We start from the raw sequence: 27,654 nt of genomic DNA on the forward strand, positions 1-27,654 counted from the left end.
ATAGTTTGAAAAAACTAAAAAACACGCTTTTAAAGAACATCGAACTGAAAAGTTGAAAATATTTTTTTTAAATAAGCTTAAAACAATGATGATCGAAAAATACTTGTATTATTGTGAAAAAAGCGTGGGCGCTTCGTGCCATATTTTTTTATCATAAAAAAATGAAGTTGCTTCTGGTCCAAGCACGCCACTGCTATAGGTACATTGTTTATTGATATTCTAATCACATTTGATAACATCCTATATTTAAAAAAGATAATTTCCCAGAAAGGAGACAATACACACACATTCAAGTCTTCTTTCAGTTTTATCATGAGTTTTGAACAAGGAAAAGTGGCCATTGTTACTGGTGGTGCCAGTGGAATTGGTTTAGTTATCGTCAAAAAATTTCTGCAGCAAGGCGTTAAGGTAATTGTTCAAAATATTTCACTTATAGTGGAGTCATGGTCAAATGTCTGTCTGTCGAAACGCGATGAACTCAAAAACTACTGAATGATTTTTCATACGGTTATCACTGTTTTGTTTCATTTGAATTGACTGAGATTAGACGATGTTATGAGTAGGGGCGGCAAGCCGGGAATATTTCATCGAAAATAATGCCTAATTCATTTGATATAAAACAAGACAATTCACCATACTCTGTTTTTCAATTATAAAAAGTAATAAATGTTCAATATAAATGGAAAACGCTAACAGGGTGTTCGAACGAAGGTTTGTACTTTTGTAATGATTTGCTGGTATAGGGTTTATAAAATTTACCGAACCTACCATATCGTACCTACCTACTGTATCGCAGTGGCGTGCGTTTGGGTATTTAATAAAAAATGTTCATGTTCATTTCCAAACAATAAATATTGTTATAACATTTCTATTTAAAATATTCAAATAATAACAAATAGGTATGCTCATTTGAAAATATATCTGATATGAATATGATGAAGCTTTTACAATTTCCTCAACTTAATGGCCTAGTTTCCCTTCTTCTATAATACATTTTCGCCATTTTTCAGAATCGATATGTTTCGAGGACTCTTCAAACTTCTTTCAACATCTTTCATTCTGGATATCGTGTTTCTTCTTGTAACGAAATTCTTCACTTGAGCCCAAAGGAGTTCACTGGGATTGAGTTTCCAATGATAAGGGGACAGACACAGAATAATAATATTATTTTCAATTAACTGGCACAGTTTTTCGTCCTAAAGATGGTTCTAGTGATTTCACAGCTTCATATTTTCTCTCATATTTTCATTTTCATATCGAATACTCCGTCATTTGCGAACACAGAATATCAACGGTATACGAATGTCACTTAGGTACATTATATGAATGACTGATGATTTGTTTATTTTGTGTTAATTCATGATCACTTTAATAAAATGAATAAAAACACTTTTGTCTAATTTCCACTAGTTATTATTTATACGACCGGTTTCGGGTTTAACCCCATTATCAAGTATAAAATTAAAATGTGAAATTTGAAAATTCGGTTATATCGGGAGTTTTTAGATAAGATAGAAGGGCAGGTAGTTAAACGAACCAGGGTGCCAACTATAAAATTCAACGCGAAGATTATAGGGGTTGTTAAACTCATAAATTCAAGAGTGGTGACCTACATATATCGAGTTGCTCGTTTAGGGGTATATATTTCAGGTTTTTAATTCATTTGTTAATTTCCATGGCTTCCAACAAATTCATTTTTTTCTTCATTACATATGTAATATGTAATAAAGATGTTCATACATTGTAGATTTTTTGACCAAACAGACGTGTTCATGGGGCCTTACGTCAAAATTTCTACCAGTTTGGCCTGTATATACCGCAGAACATTCGCCACACCCTATTCTATATATACCTGATTTTTTTTTCATTCTAACTCGTTTGGGTTTTTCATTAAACAGAGTTCTGCCTAAATTATTATCACTAATGAAAGCTGTTGTTATTTTGAATTCAGAGAAGTAATTTTGAATATTTTCTGAAAGTTCACCTGAATAGTTGATGCTACTATACTTACATATATTATGTTCTCTACAGTTTGGGTATAATTTGCTTATAAGTGTTTCATTAGTTTTACCTGATATCATCTTTTCTATTAGAGAAACTGGTACCTGATTGTTTACTGAAATTTGTTTAATTATTTTCATTTCATTTTGGAAATTATTTTCAGATAAAGGGGGTGCGAAAGCTTCGTTTACCATCGACCCAAACGCGGATAACTTATGTGAGAGTGGACTGAAAGAGTCAAAGAGAATTGTACAGTCTGTGAATGTGTTTTTTCTGTGGATATTGAATTGAAAATCATTATTGAGTCTTGAAATATTCAAATCTAAGAAGCTAAGTTTCTTGTTTTGTTCGATTTCTGCTGTGAATTTTGTTATGCAGTATATTGAGAAAGTTTAAAAATTGATTAATTTGTCTGCGTATTCAAAATTAATGGCAGTCACTTCCGTGAGAAATAAAAAAAAATGATGAGATATGTAACATTTACTCGGATAAATATGATTTCATGAATATATTCAATTATCCAAAAGCCAAAAACATTGGACTTTCTCTCCAAATTCTCTGTAAAATCGAAATGAAAATCGTATTTTCAGAAAATTTATTGTTCAACAGTTTGTGGGTTGGAAATGAACTTAGTTATATCCGTGAATCAACAACCTCTTGTTTCAATCAGACATCTCTTTGGCAATCGCCAGAGTAGCTCAGCGGTTACGCGTGCATTTGTATATCCTACTGCTGGAAGTTTTTTTTATGTAAATAATATAATTATATATTAGTATTATTTATCAGAGGATAGTGGTGAAATGTATCAATTTTAAAATTATATAATTAAGTTCTGACTGACTGACTATTCCTTTCTACAGTCAGTCGTAGAAAAAGTATAGTACGCACCTCGAGGATAAAATTACGTCCAGTCGCGAACTATCGCACTCGGATAACGCCTCGTGCTTACAATTTTTCGCTCGTGGGTAATTGGCTTCTTATCCTACTTGGTTCGTAATATACTATTAATATTTTACAGATGAGGGATGATATATGTATGATCTATGAACTGGATAACCTGTTATTCTAGGGTGTAGGAGTGGTAGATATTTCCGAAGAAACTGGCAAGAAAGTAATCTCGAATTTAGAAAAAGAATATGGTGATAAAGTTATTTTCATCAAGGGAGATGTCTCGAAGGAGGAGGATGTTAGAAGTGAGTATACAGGTTCACAAATATTGACGATGAAACAATACTTTGTCACGTTTTAATAAAATCTCTTTGCATAATTTTTATCAGATGTATATCATTTGCCGTGGTTCAAAATTATAAGTGAAAATATATTGATGAAAAGCCCCTCCTCAAAAGGTTAGAGTCACTAAACTTTCCGCTCCTCAGCTCACTCAAAATCCCATCAGACTTCTTTCGAATTAACGTTGACTTGTTGATGCTCCTTCAATTAGGGGTCTGATTTACTAAGGCGATCTAACCGTATAAAAGAACAAACATGATGATAAAACGTTCAGTTTGAGTATAGCCATCAAGATGATAACACAGTCTACTATCGAAAGCGCTCGCATATAGTAACTAGAAGTTATAAAAACTTCAAATTTTTGGTCCATTGAACGTGGCATGTTCACGATTCGGAAAACCATCTGCTTCATTTGTACCTGCGGCTGATAACATAAGGAAAAATGTTGTATATCACAGGGTGCTTCACTGAAGAGTACACTCTTCCTACCAATTCCCATTTCGTTCTTCACAATGAATTTAAAATTCCCCGGAGCAAAGGGCAACACCGGTGTCTCGTCAAAACCGTAAGAGTGCCATAGGTGGTTATAAAGCACACATAGGACCGCATTATGTCGATAGATATAGGTCGACACCACAAATGCTGGACATGCTGACAGCAAGTGCATTAGGGTCTCGGACGCCTCGCGGCAGGCCCTGCACCTTATGTCACAGAAACCTCTATACTGACCCAACTTCGATGCTATGGCTTATCGAATCATTTTTGTGTATGGCTCTTCAGCTTCCTCAAAAACATTCCCTGCAAGTGGCCGTCGATGGATATCTCTCGAATACTTTCACCATCAACGCTGGTGTTCCCCAGGGATCTATATTGTCTCCAACCCGCTTTTTATTGTATATCAACGACTTATTAGAAATTAGAATCCAATATATTGCTTTGCTGACGACAGCACACTTGTCTCGTCATTCCATTTCGATTCCAGGACATCGATTGCGGATGCACATCTTCACCGGCAGCAGGAGGTTGCTTATCTTAATGAGAATCTAGAATGCCACAAAAAACCAGGCATAGGTTGCAGCCATTCAAATTCAATGTAAATCACTACTTTCGCATCCTGACAGGCCATGATGAATTCCTCAGTTTCCGACTTCAGCCCACTCAGCTTTAATATGAGCCTTTTGCTGAACGTTTTGCAACTCGGTGAGCGGGTGGCCATCACCTCGTTCAGTGTGAAAATCTAAACCGAGTTCACCATCTCCTCAGGCAGCTTATTATCATTATTATATTTCAGTTGCAAAGAGTTATCTGATACTACTTGCTTTAAAATAAGCACAAATGGTGTAAAATAATGATGTTTTCGTGATTTTGAGTTGAACTTTTTTTGCTCGAACGTGACTATAAGTGAATGAGTCCAACCGACTCAAGTCTGGTATTCTTGTAGGTCAGTCTGAAATTCATTAATTTTTTTCAAACTTTGCTTTGCGATGTCATTATGGTTCATGTAACTCACTCAATTAACTTGATCTGAATCATTTCAGATGCATTCGATAAATTAATAGAGAAATTCAAAAACCTTGATATTGTGGTCAACAATGCTGGAGTCGCAGAAGGCCCAAACTATGAGAAAATGGTATCTATTAACTTGGTGAGTATTTCTTATGTTCTACTTTCTTATTTGTCATAATAATATGGGGAACTCTAACTTCAAAACAAATTGTGTTCACATCAAATGTTCAAGCAATTTCCACAAGCAACTGAATGTTGCAATATTGAAATCATTTTTCCAATACTACCCAAATATGATGTTCATCGATGAAATATAAACAATACAGTATGTGCATTAGAATATATAGTAACTGCTACTGAATACCATTTCAAACAATAGTTTCATTATTGCATTATAGAAACCCCAAATATCATTTTGAAAAAATGTCATATGGCTAAATCAAAAGGTTAACAGGAACCGTGCATAAATAAAATAGTTGGTCCATTATTTGTGAATAGAAATTTGTATGTTCAAAACTATTCCTAGGGAAATTCAGTAATATTGATTGACTTTTTTCCAAACAAAATGAGGTTTGACTCAACATGCTACTGTATAGAAACAACATTTATCAGATTGTCGATAAAAGAGGATTTTGACATCACCACCTCGGTCAATCGATATATATCTACTTGATTATTTTATATGGAATCAGCCAAAAGAGTAAAAAGCGTAATTACGGCTTGGAAAATATTTCTCATTTCTACTGAGTGAACTTTGAACTGTCGTGGTTTCAATTCAACTATTTTGCTATTTCAACCTGAATATTTTTAAACATCCTCGAATCCCTTTACAATATGTTATAAAGAAAGAAGCGAGGGTGAATAGGCAAAATTGAAATTTCGGAATATGACAGGAACAAACATCAAACATGTTTATTTAGCAGAAATACTTCATAGGGTCGAAAACAAAATATTTCAGTATGATAGTCTCGTTATACAGTGTATAGTGCTGACTATAAGGATGGTCAGCATCGTTTGTGATGAACTAGTCTCCATCAGGATCCTCAAATCTTCGTCCTGGATTACTGTAGGTCGCTCACTTCGGGGCTCATCTTCGAGGCTGAAATTTCCAAAAGTCTGGTTGATTTTTCGGGCAGTTTCGGCAGCGTTTTGGTTCAATCTGAATTCGTAGAGAAAAATTAGCTGTATATCGCTCAACGACATAATGACATCATATAATAATGAGCTGAAGACAGGCAAAATAATAAAATTTTGATAAAAATTAACAGAATCAAAATATAAAGCACAAAATTCTCTATCGATCGATATATACCAGGACACAGTAGAAAAAATATGTATAGATACAGATATAGAGCCAAGCCCAATCCCAATCAAGTTATTTAACATTCAGACATATGCAGACGACACTAACTTTTACTACTCCGATAAAGTAAATCAGCTTATTGATCGAAACATCGCTCAATAATGATATAAAAAATCTTGTTCAGATTTCGCAGCAACACTGTCTAAACCTTAATACTAGTAGATCATCTTTAATAATTTTTGGAAAAGCCAAAGATCGTGGAAGGCCCATAGATAATATCGATTTGCATATTGATGGACATTCTGTGGAATTGACTGACACAATAAAATGCTTAGGACTTCATATAGACTACAACCTCAGATTTGTTCATCAAGCAAATGCTCTCATTCAAAGGTCGTACGGCTCTCTGAAACATCGGTATTCAAACAGACAATATCTTAGTAGGTCTCTCAAAATTACCCTTTCAGACGTACTATGTTCAATTATTGTGATGTCGTCTATGGCCCTTGTATCGATTTTATAACTTCTGCAAGAATTCAGAAAGTAAAGAAGACCTACATTAGACTAATATTCAGCTTGAATTACAGAGATCATGCGAACCCTTCAATCAATCAATTAAATTGGTTGAAAATGCAAAACAGAAGATAATTGCATTTCGCCTGTTTCATTCACAAACTGATAAAAAAAAAACACAACCCACTTATTTGGTGAAAAAACTTCTTCCCAGATTTCAGATACATTCAAGAAACCTTAGATTCAATAATAATTTTGACATTCCGAATCATAATAGCACTATCTATGAACGATCCTTCACGTATCATGCTGTTACAATATGTAATTTATTCAGTGAATCTTTGAAAAATTCATCACTTCCGCTATTCAAAAGTAAACTCAAAACTGAATTGCTCAGTCAACAGTGATCCTAACATAAACATTTGTATTTCATTTTATTATTGTCCTGAAATCGCCATTTATTTTTTGTAATGTTCCTTTTTTTCAAACGTGGTTGAGTGGAAGAATAGCGCTCTGCTAAACTCCCCCATTTATTATTATTGTTATACTCTCAAAAATGGTTATCCATCTTAAGATAGTTCTGTCCATAAATTGTTGAAAAAAATATTCAATATATGATGTTATTGGCCGATACTTGATGAAAATTCATAACTAACGTATTCAAAAAACACTTTAATATGAGATTTTCACACTAACTGAGTTAGTGAAGACATGCCCGAGAAAGCCATTATATGGCGAAACACGTGGTGCTTTTTTGTTGAATCGTTTAGTGAAAACCTCACAATAAAGTGTTTTTTGAATACGTTAAAAAACTTTTGGTTAATCACACCCCAGTTTCTGTTTACTTATTCCATTCTAAACTTATAAAATACCCAATTTTTTCAAGCTTGGTGTAATGCACGGGACTTACATTGCTATTAGAGAATATCTCCCCAAGTACAAATCATCGGACGAAGCATTAGTTCTAAATACCGCATCTGTTCTTGGACTCAACTCAATGACACAGGGACCGACTTATTCTGCAACCAAACATGGAGTTGTAGGTCTAGGTACGCTTCGTCAAATAAATATATAAAAAAGGTAATGACAGTGATTTGTTTCAGGTAAGGCTTTTGGTGAGGATGAATCGTGCCTCAAAAACAAAATAAGAGTGATAACTATTTGTCCAGGACTGATACTGACTCCTTTAATAGCAGATGTGATGAGCAAACCTAGCGTACTCCAACAAAAACTTTCTGGAATTAGCAGGAAAATGTCTTCGTAAGCATTTCATTAATTTTTTAGAGTTGATTATTCGTTTTCTAATATCATGTGGAAAAGATACTAGACGACCTTGTTTTGTATTCACCTACACAAGGAGCTGATTGGCTACGATCTACTATTGTAATTTACGATATCAAAAAATGAGGAAAATTTTTTACATGTCCAATTCTAATAAGAAATTGAATTTGATTAAATAAATTGCAGTAAACAACAACTTCAACTCAAACGTGGTTCAGGCACATCCTTGATAAAAAACTTTTCAAACAGGCCATTAACCAAATATATTCCCACATTAAAAATTACATCAACTCCTACAAAATACTCACACACATAAAAATATCATGGGTAAACATATAAAGAACCAGTCAAAAAGAGACAAAGATAACAAATCAGGGATCTATAAACTAACATATTCATCATGCTCCAAAGTTTATACAGGGAAGGACAGGGAAGGAAATTTCACCTATGCCACCTTTCAGGGAATAACCTCGAGTTCAACATGAACAACGACATATTACGTACAGAAAAAAACAACAATTAAACCTGCTAGGATCTCTAATTAGGTTCTGATATAAAATGCCAATATTTTTCCTCTTTTCTAGAATTGATATTGTATTGGACCTATCTGTTTCATCAGATAATTATTGAGAAAAAAGTTCAAGGTACTTCGTTCTGCTTTACAACATAAGTAGAGTAGAGAAGTAGATGTAACGGATACCAGACCAAGAGTTTATGAACTTACTAAGATCGGGATTATATATACACTGGCTAATTCAGTCGCTCTATAAAAATGTGTTCCAAGGATTATAATGCATGATTGTGATTGGGAAAATTGCGAAAAGGTGTTCATTTCGCCAAAGTTACGTTTTTCAATAAATATAAATATAATAGCAAAATATCAGTAAGTGTTCATTATTTGTGCAAAATAGTTCTTGAGATGTACTCAATTTCATGCAGTTAGTATTTGAAATCATCAAAAGGAATAAGTGCACTTATCTGAAACTTTTTATAAATATTAATGAATGTATGAGACGATCAATCAATTTTACTAATATAACCTAAATTATATCACCTCAGCTGTGTAGTTATCTATAACGCTTCCTATCTTTAAATTTGAATAAAACATAGTGAAAGTGAGACATGCCCATATTTAAAAAATCGACCCTCTTAAGTTTCATTATTTCATGTAAAGTTCAAAGAGAATGAATATGTTTTGCAGGCCTGAGTACATTGCTGATGCCATACAGGAAATAATAAAGAAAGGAAAGAATGGTTCAGTTTGGGTTGCTGAAAATGAAGAGCCTCCATACGAAGTAACTTTTCTTCATCGAGAAGAGATGCGCAAAACTTCATAAACAAAGCTTAAATGAAAAAATATTTATAATAATTCAAATCTGACACCAGTGTGAGGGCAGCCATGGGTTTCAGCTATGAATTGGGGGAATTTACCGTTAACGGAAAGGAGTGCGCCAAGCTAACATTGGTCGTTAAAATTCATAGCTAGCCATGAAAAATTGTCTTTTAGAACAATAATTTCATAGTCAGCCATGTGAGTTTTCACATAAAACGATAGTGGTCAACGTTTTCAATAATATCTTCACAGTTCTCGATTTTGTCGCGGAAAAATACACCCCCTGCAACGTGAAAATATCCTCAGCAGCACTAATTTTTCAAAATATATGATTTTTTTATTCAAAATGATGCATAGGATGGAAGGGGGTGTATTTTTCCGCGAAAAATTTCAAGACCATGAAGGTATCATAGCATATGCCGAATACCTTCGTTTTATGTGAAAATATTCCCAGCAGCCCGAATTTTTCAAAATATATAATCAAAATAACGAAAGGGGTGTGTATTTTTCGGCGACAAAATCGAGGACCATAAAGGTATCCCCAGCGGCACAAAATTTTCAAAAGATATGAGTTTTTTCATTCAAAAAGTCGGAAGTTGTTCTTTTTCACGACAAAATTGAGAACTGTGAAGTTATTATTGAAAATGTTGAAAAATATCGTTTATTCTGAAAATTCCATGACTGGTCATGAAATTATTGTTCTAAAATACAACTTTTCGTGGCTAGCTATAAATTTTAACGACAAGTGGTGGCTTGGTGCACTTCTTTCTGTTAACGGTAAATTCCCCCAGTTCGTGGCTGAAACCCATGTCTGCCTTCACACTGGTAAATCTGACTTATGTTCATAAAATACTTTTGTACGAAATAATTGATAATTTTGCGTCATTTATATGAATGTGATATACACAGTCAGAAGTTCTCGAGGTGTTAAATTTCTATTATTGATTCATTAAATTAATAGATTCTCATACGTTTTGTGCAAGTCAAAAAGTGTTAATTTTTTATTGGGGTAACAATGTTTAATATCGTATGGTTTCAAATAAATATATTTTTATTACATGTGTTGACTGTTTTTCACAATCATTTCGTTTCTCGAAAACTTTTCTGATTATTAACATATTATGATTGGCAATTGGTACTTTTCCAAAATTAAAACGATATTTTATGTCCAAAATTGTGATCAGTGTGTGAAGATAATAATTGCACGTTTGAAAAACGTGTCATTTTTGATATTCCACTGTGGTTGTGATTGTCCCATCACAGTCCACCCTAAACGATTTTCTATTGCAAATAAATAATAGTCTAGATTTTTGACTTTTCCCGTGAGAAGTTTCCCGAAAATATCAGCACCCAATAGTAATTCGACATCTTGAGAAACATTTTCCACAGCTACTTCTTTCAAAATAATATTCTTCTGTTTCAAGATATTGACATACGAGAAATCTTCCAAACGCGGTATGAAATTGCAAATCGTTTTCTGTTCGAGAACCGATAATTTGATCGCGAATTCCCTCTCAAGGTATCAACAGTAATATCGAATATTCCATGTAATTTTGGAGCTAACTGTACACCTCTGAACACACCCTGTATAATATTTTCGTGACGAGATTTGACATATCCCACAGATTTTGACAATATATATATGATCTCTGTGATGCTGAATCTAATAAATCTCGTACAATCTTTTCTTTGCCATTATTCACGAGTTGCCATTATTCATCGGTACGCAGATGATTAGTGAGAACATGCTCAACCTTTTCATCAACAAGTTCATCTATCTTCGAATCGTTTTTTGCAGACAAGTCAGGGCACAAATTTGGAAAATGGCTTTACAGTTTCGGCTAATGTGATTGATTTTCAAGTAGTTAAAATAAGGCTTTTGTGCTTCAAGTGCCCTACAATTTCCTTCAAATGGACTATGCTAGGTGTTGCTAGGAGATGTTTTTGTTTAGATGATTTTGTTTAGAAAAAATTTCAATCCAAAACGTTTTTCCAGAAGTAGCTTAAAACCTACAATTGCTGACCCCAAGAAGTGAATAGTTATTACGCATTTGATAAAACCATGGTCAAGTTACTTCAAAACCTTTCGCGAGAGCACTTAGTTGACCTACTTGAATATTTCAATGTCAATCCTGGTGGAACTGTTCCTGACATGAAAATAATGCTGGAGGCTGAAATTCTTAAGGAGTATCCTGGAATGATAAATTCCCAAGACTTTGATTTCACAGAACTTCTTTGCAAAATCAGTAATCGGAAGAAATCTAAGGAATATCAAGCAGAAGATAGTGTTATTGAAAAAGTTGACAAGCTAGTGATTCTTTGTAATGAGCTGATTGAAAATCTCGAAAATAATAATAGGAGAATGGAAGGCGTAGAAAAACTTATTCAACAAATGAGTAAAGAGTCTACACCTATACTTAATCAAGCAGTTACTACGCCGTCAACTTCCATAGAAAAAGATCGTTGTTCTATCAGTCAAACTAGTCTAGACTACAACATAGAGCCAGAAACTGAATTCAATCGTGCAAATTCTGTCACTTTACCATACATTCCAATAAAATCAAATTTGGAAAGATACTGACAGTTTTAGATTGCAGTATTGTTAAAGAAAATTCAAATCTTTTTTCAATACAACTCAAAAATTATTCAGATTCATATGAACTACTAAAAAGTCAACTCATCAAAATGTATCAAATATCAGACGAAGAAAAGATGACGAATTTAATCAGGGAGTGTCAACTTGGAGACAGAAAACCTAATCAGCTCTATTGGCAAATGAAGGATCTTGCCTCAGGACAAATGACTCCATCTTATTAACTTGACTGAAGAAACTCCCAAACACAGTGGAACAACTTATCCTGAGGAAGAACTTATAACTATGGCCGATGGAATGATGAAAGGAATTGCAAATACGGACGTTTGTTCTATTCAAGCTGGTCAAAAAGAAAATCGCTTAGAAAATAAAATTGAGCAACTTATTCAAAAACTTGATGAATCTCGTACCAGAAGACGCAGCCCAGTTTTTGAAGGAGAATGGTCTAGGTCAAGATCAAGATTTAGATCAAAATCCAGAACTAAAACAAAATTCCAAGATCCAAACTCTAACGATGAACTATGTTATTTCCACAGACTCTTCAAAAATTCAACTAGAAAATGTATCCAACCTTGTACTTTCGTCAAAGTATCTTCGGAAAAATGTAGGCCAATCGTTAATGACGACTAGCGAAAATGGCCCGAATGAAAATCGTCTGATAATTTTCGATCCTGAGTCCAAGATAAAATATTTACACATATAGTCAGTGAGCATACTTGAAGACTGGCTATAAATCAAATTATCTCAGAACAATTCGTTCAGGCCAGTCTCAACTTCCTACACAGTAGGTTAATGTACTGACACCTATCAGAAAACAACTACTCCCCTGGCTAATACCACGGAGGGCGTTGGGTTACATCCGACAGGTGTCAGTGCAGGATTCTTCACAGAAGTTATTCCTGCATATGCTGTTAGCGATACAACTGCCGCAATAGATTTTCAATTATTGGTACCCACTTGCAGGCCGGTTTCGGGCTGTTTGGCTACTCGTCAGTGCCCTCGTATGCCCACTGACTATATGTGAAAGTTTTCTTTCCTTATACGAGGAATTGGGCAAATTTCGAATATGCAGTTGGTTACCTCGTTCACAGGCAGATGGGGCGACGACAAACCTGTTGTTTGTTGTATGCTTCAGCTTAGTTCGAGGAATGATACTCTGACGGAATTCGATTTTCAATTATTGGAAATCATCGACTTTATGTTGATGATATACACTGCCTTGCACTGACGAGTGGCCAAACAGCCCAAAACCGGTCTGCAAGTGTGTTCCAATAATTGAAAATCTATTGCGGCAGTTGTATCGCCAACAGCATATGCAGGAATAACTTATGTGAAGAATCCTGCACTGACACCTGTCGGATATAATCCAACGCCCTTCGTGGTATTAGCCAGTGGAGTAGTTGTTTTCTGATAGGTGTCAATCCATTAACCTACTGTGTAGGAAGTTGAGACTGGCCTGAACGAATTATTCTTAGATAATTTGATAAAATATTTAATTGACACAGATGCTGAAATATCATTAATACCACAGTTAGATCACCATCTACCAGTCTTATATAAAACACTTTATGCTGCTAATGGATCTGAAATAAAAACTTATGGAGAAATACTACTGATATTAACGTTAGGATTGAAAAGACAATTCAACTGGAGATTTATCATAGCAGATGTTGATAGAGCCATAATTGGATTTTTTGAAGAATTTTGGATTAACAGTTGATTTATCAAATGGAAAATTGGTTGATAATGAAACAAATTTAATCAGCAGAGGTGAAATATTACTTGTTGATAAATGTTTCAGTATATAAACACTAATTGCCCTTATCGCAGACTTTTAATTGAATTTCCTAATTTGATGAGTAAATGTCTAAATAAATCAAAAGAAAAAACAAATATTGTACATCAAATAATATCCAAAGGACAACCCACACACTTTGAAGTTCGCAGACTTAATCCCCAAAAATTGGATGCTGCTAAAAAAGAATTCAAATATTTGATGAAACAAGGAATAATTCGGCCTTCTAAAAGCCCATGGGCCGGTCATTCACACATGGTACGAAAATCAAATGGAGATTGGAGACCATATGGGGATTACAGGTCATTGAATTCTAAAACTGTCCCAGATAGGTATCCCATACCAAATATCAAACACTTCACCTTTCATTTGGAGGACAAAAAGATATTTTCAAAAATTGACTTAGTCAATGCTTTTCACCAAATTGCGATGGCTCCAGAAGCTAGAAAACGGCCATATTAGACCCTTTGGACTTTATAAATATCTCTTTATGCCGTTTGGGCTAAAAAATGCAGCGCAGACGTGTCAACGATATGTTCATCAGATAACGAAATATTTTTATTTTTGCTCCCCCTATCTGGATGACTTCTTAATTGCTTCGGTGGATGAAAATGAGCATAAAGCACATCTGAAACTTCTGTTTGAAAGATTACAAAATCATGGAATTACCATTAATGTGGATAAAAGTGAATTAGGCAAGGACGCTATAGAATTTTTAGGATACTTAGTCACAAAAGATGGAATAAAACCAACTGATAAAAAATTCAAAGAATTACAGAATACAAAAAGCCAGAAGATATTAATGAACTAAGACGATTTCTTGATATGGTCAATTTTTACAGAGTGAGCTTTGAAACACTCCTGACTTGCATGCGACTTATCACAAAATAAACAAATCGGAATACTCTTACCTCGTTCTTTTTATTCTTACTCGCTGAATGAAGGGCTGATGCAGTATATATTTCTGATTCACCTAGCTTTTGCGTTTTCAATTTGTCCAAAGCTTTCGCATTCTGTGTTATTTCTCTTCCTATACTAAAGCTTGTTTGTGCAAGATTCATTCTCTTTTCAGATTCAACTTCTCTTTTCTAAAAATCTTAAAGCATCAAACTCTCAATAGTTCAGCTGGCAATGCAGATTCAGTGTTCCCAGTGTTCTCAGTTGAGTTTCCTACTCGTCATACAAAGAGGACAAAGTCGTACTTGACGTATTGGTTGCTTGTTCGAGAACAAGATCCAGCAATTCTCTGACATACACCTCTATCGGAAATTCATCCCTGGCAAAACGTGTTTTCAATTGGTCAATAGCTTTTCCATAATTTTAACCGGAAGGCGGAAAACTTTTGATCAACTCTCTGGCCACAGAATCTGGTTCTGTTGCCTGCAGTAGGTATTGAAATGTATCATTTAGATATTTTTTTCATCCTCGTGGATTTTGCGGAACTGTCCCTAGAAACCAATCCAGTTTTTTTAAGTTGCCAACGAACTTTGTCAGTTCAAGTTAGAGAAGTCGAAATTTTCTTCTGGTGTCTCCAGTGGAATATTTGGAAACAACCTTCTGAACCCTTTTTGTCACCTCTTTAATTACAAAGTCACATATGGATCGGAAATTTATGATTTCGTCTATGAAGAAATCAATTCGGTCGAACTCTTGTGATAGCTCTCCTTCGGTAGGAATGCTCGAAAACATTTTTTCTCTGATTAGCCCGTCGTAGAGTCGCTAGTACAGTTCTCTGCTTATTGGCTTCATTAATGCTATATCTAGGTCATTGATGGTTTTGATGAATAGTCTTCGTAACTGCTTCCTTTCTGTCTTGAGATTTTCCATTGTTGATGTGTCCTGTCACGGTCGCTAAATGTTATGTTTCGATGGAAAATCGTTACTGTTTGGGAGAATATAACTTTGACTTTCATTCAACTCGAAGACTCTTTATTTGAGAACATTTCATTTTTTCAGTATACATGGTGATATAAATTATATAGTGTATGGTGGTCAGCGGCTGGTGTGATTTATAACTTTCTGGCATCGAGCTAAATCACAAAAGGGATTCCTATTGAGAGGAAATCGACAAAATGTACTGAGAATTGCGTCAGCAGCAGCCACCACTGGTCAACAGAGGAGGACCGACCCTGGTCCTCAACAACGCCCGCATGTTTCACAAATCACTGTCCTAAAATTAAACGAATACTCCCCATAGCTCTCGCCAATCGACTATCATATTTTTAAGCACCTCGATAACTTTCTCACCGGTAAAACCTTCGTCAATTACAATTTTTAGAATTAATTGAAAAACTGGCAGACTTTTCATTCGATGAGATGATGAATCAATTGAAGGAAATCACTACTATCTGGATTTACCCAGCCTATACTGGATAACTTACAGATAACAGTTTCTGGAAAAGAATCTGAATAACATTTGCTGGTCAAATTTTCATTACTTTCCAGAACCCTTCAACTGGTCTGTGTTTACTGTAACGCAAATTCTTCTGTTCAAATTTCAGTTCGCCATAATTTAGCAGAAATCCTAATGGAGCCAATAATGATATTGTGAAATAAGCATATACTGGAATAACGACATTTTCGTTTCGATCATCAAAAAATGGAGTTGTTTCTGATTCAAGCACGCCACTGGAAAATAAATATGTGTTATGCACTGCTGAATGTATATTGATAACCTAATCACATTATTTGATAACAATGTATCTTCCGAAAGATAATTTCCCAGAAAAGAGACAATCCACATTCAATTCTCTTCTTTCATTTTTATCATGAGTTTTGAACAAGGAAAAGTGGCAATTGTTACTGGTGGTGCCAGTGGAATTGGTTTAGCTATCGTCAAAAAATTTCTGCAGCAAGGGGCTAAGGTAATTGTCAAAATATTTATCTTACCATAACTCTACCAAATTGTGTTGTGACATATCTCTCTAGTGATATGTCACAACCATATTCATGTAGCGCAAACAGCTGAGCGTTCAGGTTGTTTCCTACCTACAGTGTCGTGCGTTTGGGTATTTAATCAGAAAAACTTACTGAAACTAATAACAATGTTTATTTATTTTCACACAATTAACGTCTTTTGTTGTAGTATTCCGATTTGAAATATCTACATGATAGTGAATAGGTATGCTCATTTGGAAAGATATTAGGTATGAGCAAAAATTATTTTGTTTCATCATCAGACAAATCCGATGAATCTTTGTTGAATGTGATGATTGATTTTTCTACAATTGTGAATGACTAATTTCCACCCGTTGTCTTCTTTTTTATAACATGTTCAACATGTTCAATAGACATTCCCTAACGACTCCTCAGTGAATTCAATTGGGCTCAAGTGGAGGATTTCGTTGCAAGAAGAAGCAACACAATCAAAATGACATATTTCATTGTTTCTCCTTGCAACGAAATCCTTTAATTGAGTCCAATGTAATTCAATGGGATTAAGTTCGCTTTGATAAAGGGGCAGACGCAGAATTGTAATATTTCGTTTATGTGATATGTTTTCTGTTGGAAACACAGTTTCCAACAAGCTTCTTCTGATCTTTTATTAATTATTTAGTTCCAACTTAAGTTATGCTTGAGCCATCCCTGAACGCGCTCTGTCAATTCATTTATTGTTTTCCAACTCCTACATCTGTAAACCTTTAGGTTCCTTCAACGAATTCCCAGAATTCCAGAAACATCGCCCCTTTCCCTTATCGGTCGACATGTGGCGATTAAAAATTTCCAGAAAGAGCCAAGAGAGGTACAACGCATTCCGAAATTGTCCTCCGAGGTAGTGAAACCTAAGTGGCTTTTCTTTCTCCTACTAAGATTTAGTCTTTTCATTTTTCAATTTATCCACGACGCTCGAATAATTTCGGCGTTTGTATTTTTCCAAGTTTAATAAGTAAAAAGGGGAATTTGCATACATTAGTGGTGCATTGTGCATAGTGTGTCTTGAAGAAGGAAACGTTTTGTAAGTAATTCAAACACAGACTATCTTATGAGAAGCAATTTGCCAACGCCCAATGTTACTTGTATGTCCTACGATTTTGTAAGATGGTAGCTGCTAAGGATTGTAAATATTTAGTTAACGAACTTATTCAGCGTCAATTTATTCAAAAAAACCAGCAACCTACAAGGAATCCAGTCCACTAGTATCGAAGGTTATTATAACTCCCCCGTGTTCGAGAAAGGGCAGTTAAACCCATCCCGATCATTTTCAACTATGTATACCGTGAAACAAGCTCTATTTGAACATACTATATACAATAGTTCTTTTTCACCCATATTATCATCAAAAGGTTTTATGACTGTTTTTAGCGAAATGATGAATGGTTTACAAACAAAATGGCAAATGAGCAGAATGTGGAATGAATACGTGGAGATTACTTAGTATGGAAGGGATATTTCTGAATAATGAAAATTATTGAAAAGTAACAAGAGATTTATATATTTTTTTCTCTCATAAAACAAGAATTTCCCCAAGCACAAATGGAAAATCAGCTTGTGGGCATTGCCCCATCCCAGATTTTTCCTTTTGATAGATACCTTATGGATCTTCCCTATGTAAAGTTCGATGCAAGTTTGGGGACCACAAAGTTTCTTAATGTGGCAAGAGTCGAACCACAAGAAGGTTGGATAGTATTCAAGGTATTTGCAATACATGATCCTACTCTACCCCTCTCAAAATATGAAGATCATCTAGAGGAAATTAGGAAAAAATTAAGTTCTACTACCAACTGTATTCCTTATCAGAGAGTATGTAAAATACACTCTCTACGATAGATTGAGTATCAGTCCGTTTTTAACTAACATTGAAAAACGGTGGATTACATTTCAAATTTTGTTGGCTTTGACACAATGCCATAAAGTTTGGGTTTGTGATGATGATCTCTGTATCTGTAGAGTATCTCTAGAGGATGAGTATAGAACCACAGCACTTAGGCTACATGTGACTCATTGTACATCCTCCCGGGGAGTTGTCCTCCTAGGTCATCTTCCATCCTGTCGTTTCCAGGAAGGTGGACAGGTCACTAGGAGACATCTCCTTTATATTGGCAGGTGTAGACCAAGACTCGCCTAACACACACTCTCTTTGGCAACCTTGAGGTGTCTCACGGTGGCCTCCGCGAAGGTTTTGGAAGTTGCAGTGACATTAATGTCGTTGCGCGGCATCTTCAACCTTATTGGGGTTCCCTCCGTGGAGATGCACAAGTGAGGGAGCTTTCCTGCAGGGGCAGCCAGTTCCTTGCCTTTATTCAAAGCGGAACTCTTGGCCCCTGCCACAGGAAGTGCCCTTGCTGTTGGAGGTGGAGTGCGGGAGGAGGGTGGTGCACTTATAGTGGCTGCCAGTCTTGCCTCCTCTGCTCTCTTTCTCCTTCTGGCCTCGGCGCCGCAAATGAGCTTACGCCTTGGCCTTTGTATTACATCACGAGGTGATCTGCTATGTCCAGCCTCATTTCAAGCGGTAGATTGGAGTCGACATTTCTGTTCATCCCCAGCCACCGCCTTAGATTGAGGTGAGCACTTCTGTCCAGCCTCGGGATTGGTTTTTGTTTCATTCATGTGTGTTCCCACGAGTAGCAAGGAAAGAGTTGGTCGCCTCTGGCAGAGCCAGGCATTACCAGAGGTAGGCTGATTGCAATGAGGTTTCGTTCAGTTCCTCAAGGGGATCATTCGTAACCGCCATATCACCCTGCAGCCATTCAGCTGTCGGCACGATTCCTCACACCTTGGCATGTGTACGCTGGTCCACGGTGGCATGTTTTGTAAAAGCTTTTGGGGAGTTTTAGTTCCCCTCACCCTACTCATTTCTGCCACTGACCATGAGTCCGGCGACCCCGTCCGTAAGGCCACATTGGCTTCCCGGACAGGGTCTCAGTCCTCTGTCCGTTCATCTATCCGCCACCTGGGGACGCATTCGATAGGAAGCCCAACCCACAGGTTGTCATGGGGATATAAAGTTAGAAAACATCACAGTCACATCTTGGAACTGGGTGTTACTTGTTGATTTTGTCTCGTTCAAACCTGTCTTCCTCCCTGTAGAAAATCCTGCAGACTATCCATATTTCTTTGATACGTCAAGACGAAGGGTGTTCTACAAAAACTTCACTCATTTCGACATAGGTCTAAGGAAATCCTGAAACAATGGTTTAACTCAGTCTATGTGCTAACGAGTAATTTTTTTCATTTAGAATGAAGGTAAATCCATTTTGTTAAAAAAAGTTGTGTTAAATGTAATGCAGAATTCGCGCATCAGAAAGTGAACACTGCTTTTAAACAATTTGTGGCACCCAGAACATATTACTTCAAACGATACTATTATAATTTTCAATATTTTATAAATGATGAATGATCTATGAACTTGATAACCTGTTATTCTAGGGAGTAGGAGTGGTAGATATTTGCGAAGAAACTGGCAAGAAAGTTGTCTCGAGTTTAGAAAAAGAATATGGTGATAAAGTTATTTTCATCGAGGGGGATGTCTCAAAAGAGGAGGATGTTAGAAGTGAGTATACTGAATTACAAATATTGATGATGAAACAATGTATTTGTAACAATATTTCAGTTGCAAAGAGTTACCTAATACTACAAGCTTTAATATAAACACAAATGATGTGAACTAGTGATTGATGTTTCAGTAATTTTGTGTTTGAACGTGACTGTAAGTCAGTGTTTCTCAAAGTGTGCGCCGTGAGCCACGGGTGAGTCTCAGGGTACAACGTTTTACAACATAGATAACTGAGAGTAAAAGTAATATGTCCGTACCTATTAATAAAAATCCTCTGATAATATGATACTATCGGTAATTGCAAAATGCAATCCGTTCAGACAGCCACCTACCTACTTTCATTAATTAAATATCTAGTGTAGTCTTTACGTTCAAGGCGCCGCGACAACCTTAAAAAACATAAGGGAGCCATGAATTCCAAAAGTTTAAGAAACACTACTGTAAGTAAATGAGTCCACCTGACTCAAGTCTGGTATTCTTGGAGATCACTCTGAAAGTCATTTCATTCATCAACTGTGCTCTGCGATGTCATTACGGATTATGTACTGAGTGTTATGACTGATACCTGTAATAAAAATCAAATGTTAAAGGACCTAACTACTCTCAAATTCACATAAACTAAATCATTTCAGATGCATTCAATAAAATGATAGAGAGATTCAAAAACCTTGATATTGTGGTCAACAATGCTGGAATCGAAGAAGGCCCCAACTATGAAAAAGTTGTATCTATTAACTTGGTGGGTATTTATGTTCTTTATTTTCTTATTTGTTATAATCATCTAGAGAACTGTAACTTCAGAACTAATTGTGTTAACATCAAATGAGATTGTGGCAAATAGTCTTGCAATTTCTATAAGCAACTAAATATTGCAGAATTGAAAACATTTTTCCGATACTAAGGAAATATGATGTTCTTCGATAAAATACCGGTAAACAACCTGTTCATTCAAATATGTTGTAACTGCTACTGAATGCCATTTCATACAAATTATCCATCATTGCATTAAAGAACACTTGAGATCATCTTCAATAAATGGTCATTCACAAATAACGGTTCGTTACTTGTGAATAGAAATTTGTATGTTCGAAACTATTCCTGTGAAAAATCATTTTTTGACTTCATTCCAAACAAAACATTTATCAAACGATTGATGAAAGAAATCTTTGAAATTACCAAATCGGTTACCCGATATATGTCCACTTGATTATTTCGTATCGATTCAGCTGGAGAAGTGAAAATCGTAATTACGTTTCTATTTTCTACTGAGTGAACTTTGAACTGGCATTCAGTTATTTTGCTGTTTCAATCTGAATATTTTGAGAAGTTATTGAATCTAGTGTCTTTACATCTGGTTATAAAGAGAGTGGTGAGAGTGAAAAAAAAAATTGAAATTTCGAAATATAAAAGGGAAATGTGTGCTATAGCTAACTCCTATCACAGGTGATTTTTTTCCAGTCCAAATAAAAAATCAGAATTGATCAAGGTTTGTTGAAGACGAAACGTCGCTTTGAAAACCTGTAAACGCCATCTTCTACTGTTCGGAAAGTGGAAATATCTGTTTGAATCACATCACAAAAAATGGAATCAACAAACGAGAATTTTTCAAATTCTGTAACATTATTCTGATAATCTCTAAAAAAGGCAACTAATTTTACCTAATAGCCCATGCTAGCCGGTTTCCTTTTGGAGATGAAAAGTGCCATCCCTCTATCTACCGCCACCACTGTCAAGGCAACCCCTACTCCTCCGAACTCACCCCCCCTCAACGTGCAGCCGACGCGTAACGTCGACCACACGAGAGTGCGAACCAATGGGGGCAGAAGACCCTTTTATTTATTTTATCTCCCAAAATTACAATAAATAGCCTTCAACCTGACTCTAATACATTATGCCGTCAATGTAAATAAAAATAAATTCTAACAATTAACTCTATAACTATTCACATATGTTAACAAAACCAAGTTTCGTCCAAATAGAAAATTTGCTGCTGTTCTTGTCTATATTTGGTTATTTGTTTTAAGTATTTGTTACGCAATTCCACTATTCTTCTGCTTTCCATAACTGCTTGACGTTTGTTCATTATTTTAAATCTAAATCCTAGTTTCTTTATTCAATTCTGAAGAGTTTTGTCACAGCAGCTCACGTTATGACCGGAAGTATTCAATTTCTTCCTTATGATTTCAATTGTAGGAATCTCATTGCTTTTGTAACAGTCGTATATTGTTTTTTTAATGATTTTATTAGATGAACCTCTAAAGGTTTTGGTAATCCCGCATCAAATCGCGTCTTGCGTTCATAAGATTTGTTTTTGACTATTTTACGTACCAATACGAACCGCCAATTCTTCAGTCAATGTGGACTAATTCGTTGCGGCATACTTCCTTTGTATTGGTTTTTTGGCCTTTGACTTCGTCGACACCTAAGATTACTATATCGGTTACTTCGACTATACCCAATCATTTTCTTCCCGTTTGTTCGCCCAGCCTATGCCCATTCTTTCATCTTCCAGTCTCGCCCCAGCATCCACGTACACCTCAGTTACCCTTTCGTCTTCCCTCTCCTCCAGCAACATTCCTTGCAGCCAGAGAAGTATTCTGTCCTTTCCCTTCACTCTGTCCTCATTCTTTCTTCCCCCATTCACCCTCTATTTATTGTATCTGGCACTCGCCTCGACATGCAGCGGTGCGATATATGAGATCACATTAGGTATTAGGTTGTTTCGAAAGTGTTATCCGTTTTTATGACTACTTCAAACCGTAATATCTCATCAAATACTTATTTGATTCAATCTAAATAAGTACCATTTGAATCTGTGTACTTTTGCCAACGTAACAATTAATTTTATCAGCATGAGAATTATGTGTTCGGTATTCGATGAAGTCGAGTGTTTTGATTAGTAAAGGTTCTATCAGCGAGAATAACTTTCTCGCCGATAGGACCTTCACCAATCAGGACCACGTGTGCTTGAAAATGTGGTAGTCGATTGGCGAAAAGTCTAGGGATTGTGGAGGTAGAACTTCGATGCTCACTTCGTTTAATTATTGGGCGGTGATTTGTGAAATATGCGGACGGGTGTTGTCGTGGAACAGGATTGGATCTCTTCTGCTGGCCAGTACCGGCTGCTAAAAAAACAATTTTCGGTACATTTCGTCGATATCCTCAAAATAGGACTCTGGTGCGATTGTTTAACCCGATTTCAGATATTCATTGTGAATCACACCAGATGCTGACCACCATACAGTAATCATGGTCATTTTTAGAAAATGTTTGCCTTTGGGCAGTGACTAGGTGGCTTATCGGTATCCAACAACTGTCCTGAACGTCTCCTCTTATCTTGTAGAGGATTCACTTTCCATCGTACTTGACGATCCGATTCAAAAACGGATCGTTTTGGTTATGCAAACGCAAAGGAGAACAGATCTCGAAACGTGATACTTTCTGTCGATCGCTCAAATCGTGTGGCTCCCACTTCTCGAGCTTTTTGACCCAACCAATACTTTTTAAACCATCAAAAACCGTTTGGGATCTGACGCGCAGTTCTTCTGCCATCCTACGCATGGTTTGTGATGGGTCAGTCTCCACCAGGATTTACAAAAACGCGTCCTGAATTACTGTAGGTCGATTTCATTTTGATTTTCGAGGCTAAAATCTCCAGAACGAAATTACGCAAACCAACATCGACCAGTGTGTTCCTAACACTATCATTGCCAAAAGCCTGATTAATTTTTTGGGCTATTTTGGCAGCGCTTTGGTTCAATTTGAATTTGTATAGAAAAAATTGCTCAACGACATCACATACTAATGCACTGAAAAGAGGCAGAAAATTAAAATTTGTGAAAAAATGAACAGCATCAATGCATAGAGTATAAAATTTTCTATCAATCAATATTTTTCGCCTCTCTTCGCTGCTTTTCTTCCTTTCTTCTCTTCAATATTTCATCATGTGCAGATGTTGAATTCTGCCATTTGTTAGGTTAGGTTAGAATCTCTTGAACTGAGTAACTTTTCAATGAAAGCATTTTTCATTATTATTATATATAACACAACACAGTAGAATGAATATTCATTAAGATATGGAGCTACAACAACACATGACATTGAAGCGGACAAAACTTTTGAAATAACCTGATACATGAAGAGTGCTGCAAAAAAATATATATAGGAACATACAAGTGAAAAAACTGGTGCACCACTCCAAAAGAGCTAGTATCAGCTCAAAATAATTCAAGGCCAATCCCAATCTCAAAAATGGTTGATCTTCTGATGATAGTTCAGTCCATGAATTGTTAAAAGAACGCTCGGTTAATCACACTCCAATCTCTGTTCATATTTATTTCATTCTAAACTTATAGGATACCAATTTTTTCAAAGCTTGGTGTTATGCACGGGACTTACATTGCTGTTAGAGAATATCTCCCCAAGTACAAATCATCGGACGAAGCATTAGTTTTAAACACCGCATCTGTTCTTGGACTAAACTCTTCAGCACTGGGATCGACTTATTCTGCAACCAAACATGGAGTTGTAGGTCTAGGTACGTTTTGTCAAGTAAATATACGAAAAAAATAATGTCAGGGAATTGTTTCAGGTAAGGCTTTTGGTGAAGATGAATCGTGCCTCAAAAACAAAATAAGAGTGATAACTATTTGTCCAGGAGTAATACTGACTCCTTCGATAGCAGATATGATAAGCAAGAATAGCGAACTCCAACAACAACTTTTTGAAATTAGCAAGAAGATGTCTTCGTAAGCATTTCATCAATTTTTCAGAGTTAACTATACGTTTTGTACGATGTTGGACTATTTATGTTTCGGGAACTGGCAACACTAATATCAATAGGTAAAATGTGGCAACACCATAATAAAGTTTGACATTCTTTGGCACAATCTTAGGAGTGTTGTATTGCATACAGTAAGACTTCTGTGCTCACAGAAGTAAAAATGCACCTAAATGGAAGCAAAAGTCAATAGTCGAGAGAGAGAGAGAGAGAGAACAAGTGCTATTTATTTTGTTTACAGTGAGTTATTTTACACAATTTTTAACGTGGATTATCTCAACAAGAATATGTCGATAAACTCAGTTCTTTGTATGACGATAAAGCACCATAAAATACTACAGTATATCGCTGGTATAGTAAATTCAATCGTGGTCGTAGTTCGGTCGCCGACGAATTCCGTGAAGTTCGTCGAAAATGGGTTGATGTGCCACAAAACATCGATGCAAGATCGCCATGTGGCATATTGAGAGATAGAAACATCCTTGCACATCAGTTCCACTTCAATACATTCAATTTTGCATGAAGGCGCAGTTGTAAAAAAATTGATCTCGTTGGATACCTTATAATTTATCAATCACTCGAAAAAAGGCTCGCGTCAAGTGGTGGGGGAAAATTATTGAAAAATTCGGCTGTGGTGCTTCAATAGACGTGTATAAAATCGTGAGAGGTGATGGAATCATGGATATATATGTATTAGCCGGAAACAAAGCAGCAATCGACCGTGTGGGTATTCTAAGACTAGCTAAATCCAACAAAAGTTTTTCGTGAAAGGAGCACAGCGGACCAATTGGTCGCCTATTTCTTCAGCCGAATGGGGCATGTGGCACACTGTTCCGCTTGAGTAACGTAGAACGGTCAATTCTGAGTGATACACGACCATTTGTATGGCGGAAGTTTTCGGAGAAATTCGTAGAACTAATTGTCGAAGACGAAACATAACCCATTATAACAATGCGACCTCTCACACATCTCGTCAAATAGGTGAATTTTTGAGCAGTCAAAACATCGAATTAATGACTTATCCTCCGTACAGTCCTGATTTGGTACCCAATGACTTCTTCTTGTTCCAAAATATCAAAGGTAACCTGCGGGGTCAACGATTTACTATTACTAATTATTTGCTATTCACGAAATATAAATAGTAACCCTCTGATTTCTCATGGAAAATATGGCAAACCACCCTGTTTTGCGTTTACACACACAAGGAATTTATTGCGTATGCTCTACTATTCCAATTTGCGATATTTCACGAAAACTATGACCCGTTACTTCATGAAAATTAATTACACTATGGATAATATGTTTAATATGTTTCCAAAACACAATTTCAAATGGCAATATACCGGAAACCTACACAAACAAGCTCCACCATACCCGCAAGATCAAACCATCCATCATCACAAAAACTGGCTGCTTATAACGCATTCATATATAGAACGTTAAGGATACCACTCAGCAATGAAGCCCGAAACAAAGAACGGAAAATCATATACCAAATAGCGAACGAAAACGGATTCGCCCAAAAGACAATAGATAAACTAGAAAACAGAATCAAACAAAAAATACAGAACAAGGATCAAGTCAACCCAACAGACAAAACAACACAACGATGGACAGCATTTACGTACGTAGGACACCAAACCAAAAAAATAACAAACATCTTCATGTCAATGAACATCAACATCACATACAAGCCAAACACGAAAATAACACAAAAAATAAACAGCTATGAAAAAGAGGAAGACAAAAACCAAAACGGGATATACAGTATACAATGCTCGGACTGCAACAAATTGTATATCGGCTAAACCACGAAAAAACTGATCCAAAGGTACGATAAGTACCTTTGGATCAGTTTTTTTGGAAAGTGGCATTTCAGGTTAGCTTCCAAAATTGTCTGCTACCGCAGTTGTTAGTTGATTGGTCAAACCACCAACACTGACATAAAAACATGACAAGTTGACTTGGGTGTCATACCAATAGGGTGGTTCCACTTATGTTTCGCTTGCGTTTACGCAGTTATTTTTATCGAGTACTTTTCTTGGTTTTTCACATTTTGTCTTCAATCGAGGACCGCCTGCCCGGTACTGACGATGCCCAATAGGCTGAAACAGCGGTCTACCGGTGGCTCTTATATTGAAATCAATATGGGAATGATCAAAGAAGTACTTATCTGATTATATATATATATATATATATATATATATATATATATATATATATATATATATGTATATATATATATATATAAAACATGTTCCTATATCGGTGATATATGATTTCAATAATATAACCTGAACTATATTACCTCCAATAATTTTGTATCTATAATGATTTGAAAGTGAGGTCAAATATTGACCCTCTTAGTTTTCATTACTACATGTAAAATTCAAAAAGGATTGATATGTTTTTCAGGTCTGAGTACGTTGCTGATGCCTTACAGGATATAATGAAGAAAGGAAATAATGGTTCAGTTTGGGTTGCTGAAAATGACGAGCCTCCATACGAAGTAACTTTTCTTCATCGGGAAGAGATGCGCAAAACTTCATAAACGAAGCTGAGATGATAAAGATAAGCTAACTTCAGGGTATCTGTTTTTCGCGACTCTCATCATTTTTCCCTAACGCGCCAAAATAAGTATAACTTCAAAAAAAAAATTCGAAGAATATTTATAACGATACAAATCAGACCTACGTACATAAAATATTATATGAATGTGTATTGTTACTTCAATGTAATCATTCAATTGATTATTAGGTTCTCATAGGTTTTGTATGAGTCAAAAAATTTGTTTTTTTCAAATAAATGTTACAATTTTTCATTTCA

At 35.8% G+C, this 27,654-nt stretch overlaps 2 protein-coding genes across 3 annotated transcripts; both read left to right on the top strand.

Annotated features, from left to right (window-relative positions):
* The first annotated feature begins 248 nt into the window (after positions 1-248).
* Positions 249-27,654, top strand: LOC111506209 (15-hydroxyprostaglandin dehydrogenase [NAD(+)]). 2 transcript variants are annotated; one of them, XM_074183004.1, is made up of 8 exons: positions 249-408; positions 3,071-3,194; positions 4,770-4,876; positions 19,922-20,045; positions 20,681-20,787; positions 24,423-24,585; positions 24,640-24,796; positions 27,244-27,654. In XM_074183004.1, the coding sequence occupies exons 1-8, from the start codon at positions 313-315 to the stop codon at positions 27,377-27,379; spliced, it is 1,014 nt and encodes a 337-aa protein (XP_074039105.1). In that variant the 5' UTR covers positions 249-312; the 3' UTR covers positions 27,380-27,654. The 2 variants fall into 2 exon arrangements, with proteins under 2 accessions (XP_074039105.1, XP_074039106.1); XM_074183005.1 differs by lacking the exons at positions 249-408; positions 3,071-3,194; positions 4,770-4,876 and adding an exon at positions 16,261-16,419.
* Positions 16,431-19,896, top strand: LOC141485709 (phosphoinositide 3-kinase regulatory subunit 4-like). Its single transcript, XM_074183009.1, is given in 3 exon segments — positions 16,431-18,288; positions 18,290-18,417; positions 19,481-19,896. Coding segments are annotated over 3 exon segments (588 nt in total). The 5' UTR covers positions 16,431-18,028; the 3' UTR covers positions 19,681-19,896.

Source organism: Leptinotarsa decemlineata, unplaced genomic scaffold (genome assembly GCF_025532065.1).
Source record: "Leptinotarsa decemlineata unplaced genomic scaffold, Ldec_3_MD MMD2_tig00026330_RagTag_RagTag, whole genome shotgun sequence".
Lineage (NCBI taxonomy): Eukaryota > Metazoa > Arthropoda > Insecta > Coleoptera > Chrysomelidae > Leptinotarsa > Leptinotarsa decemlineata.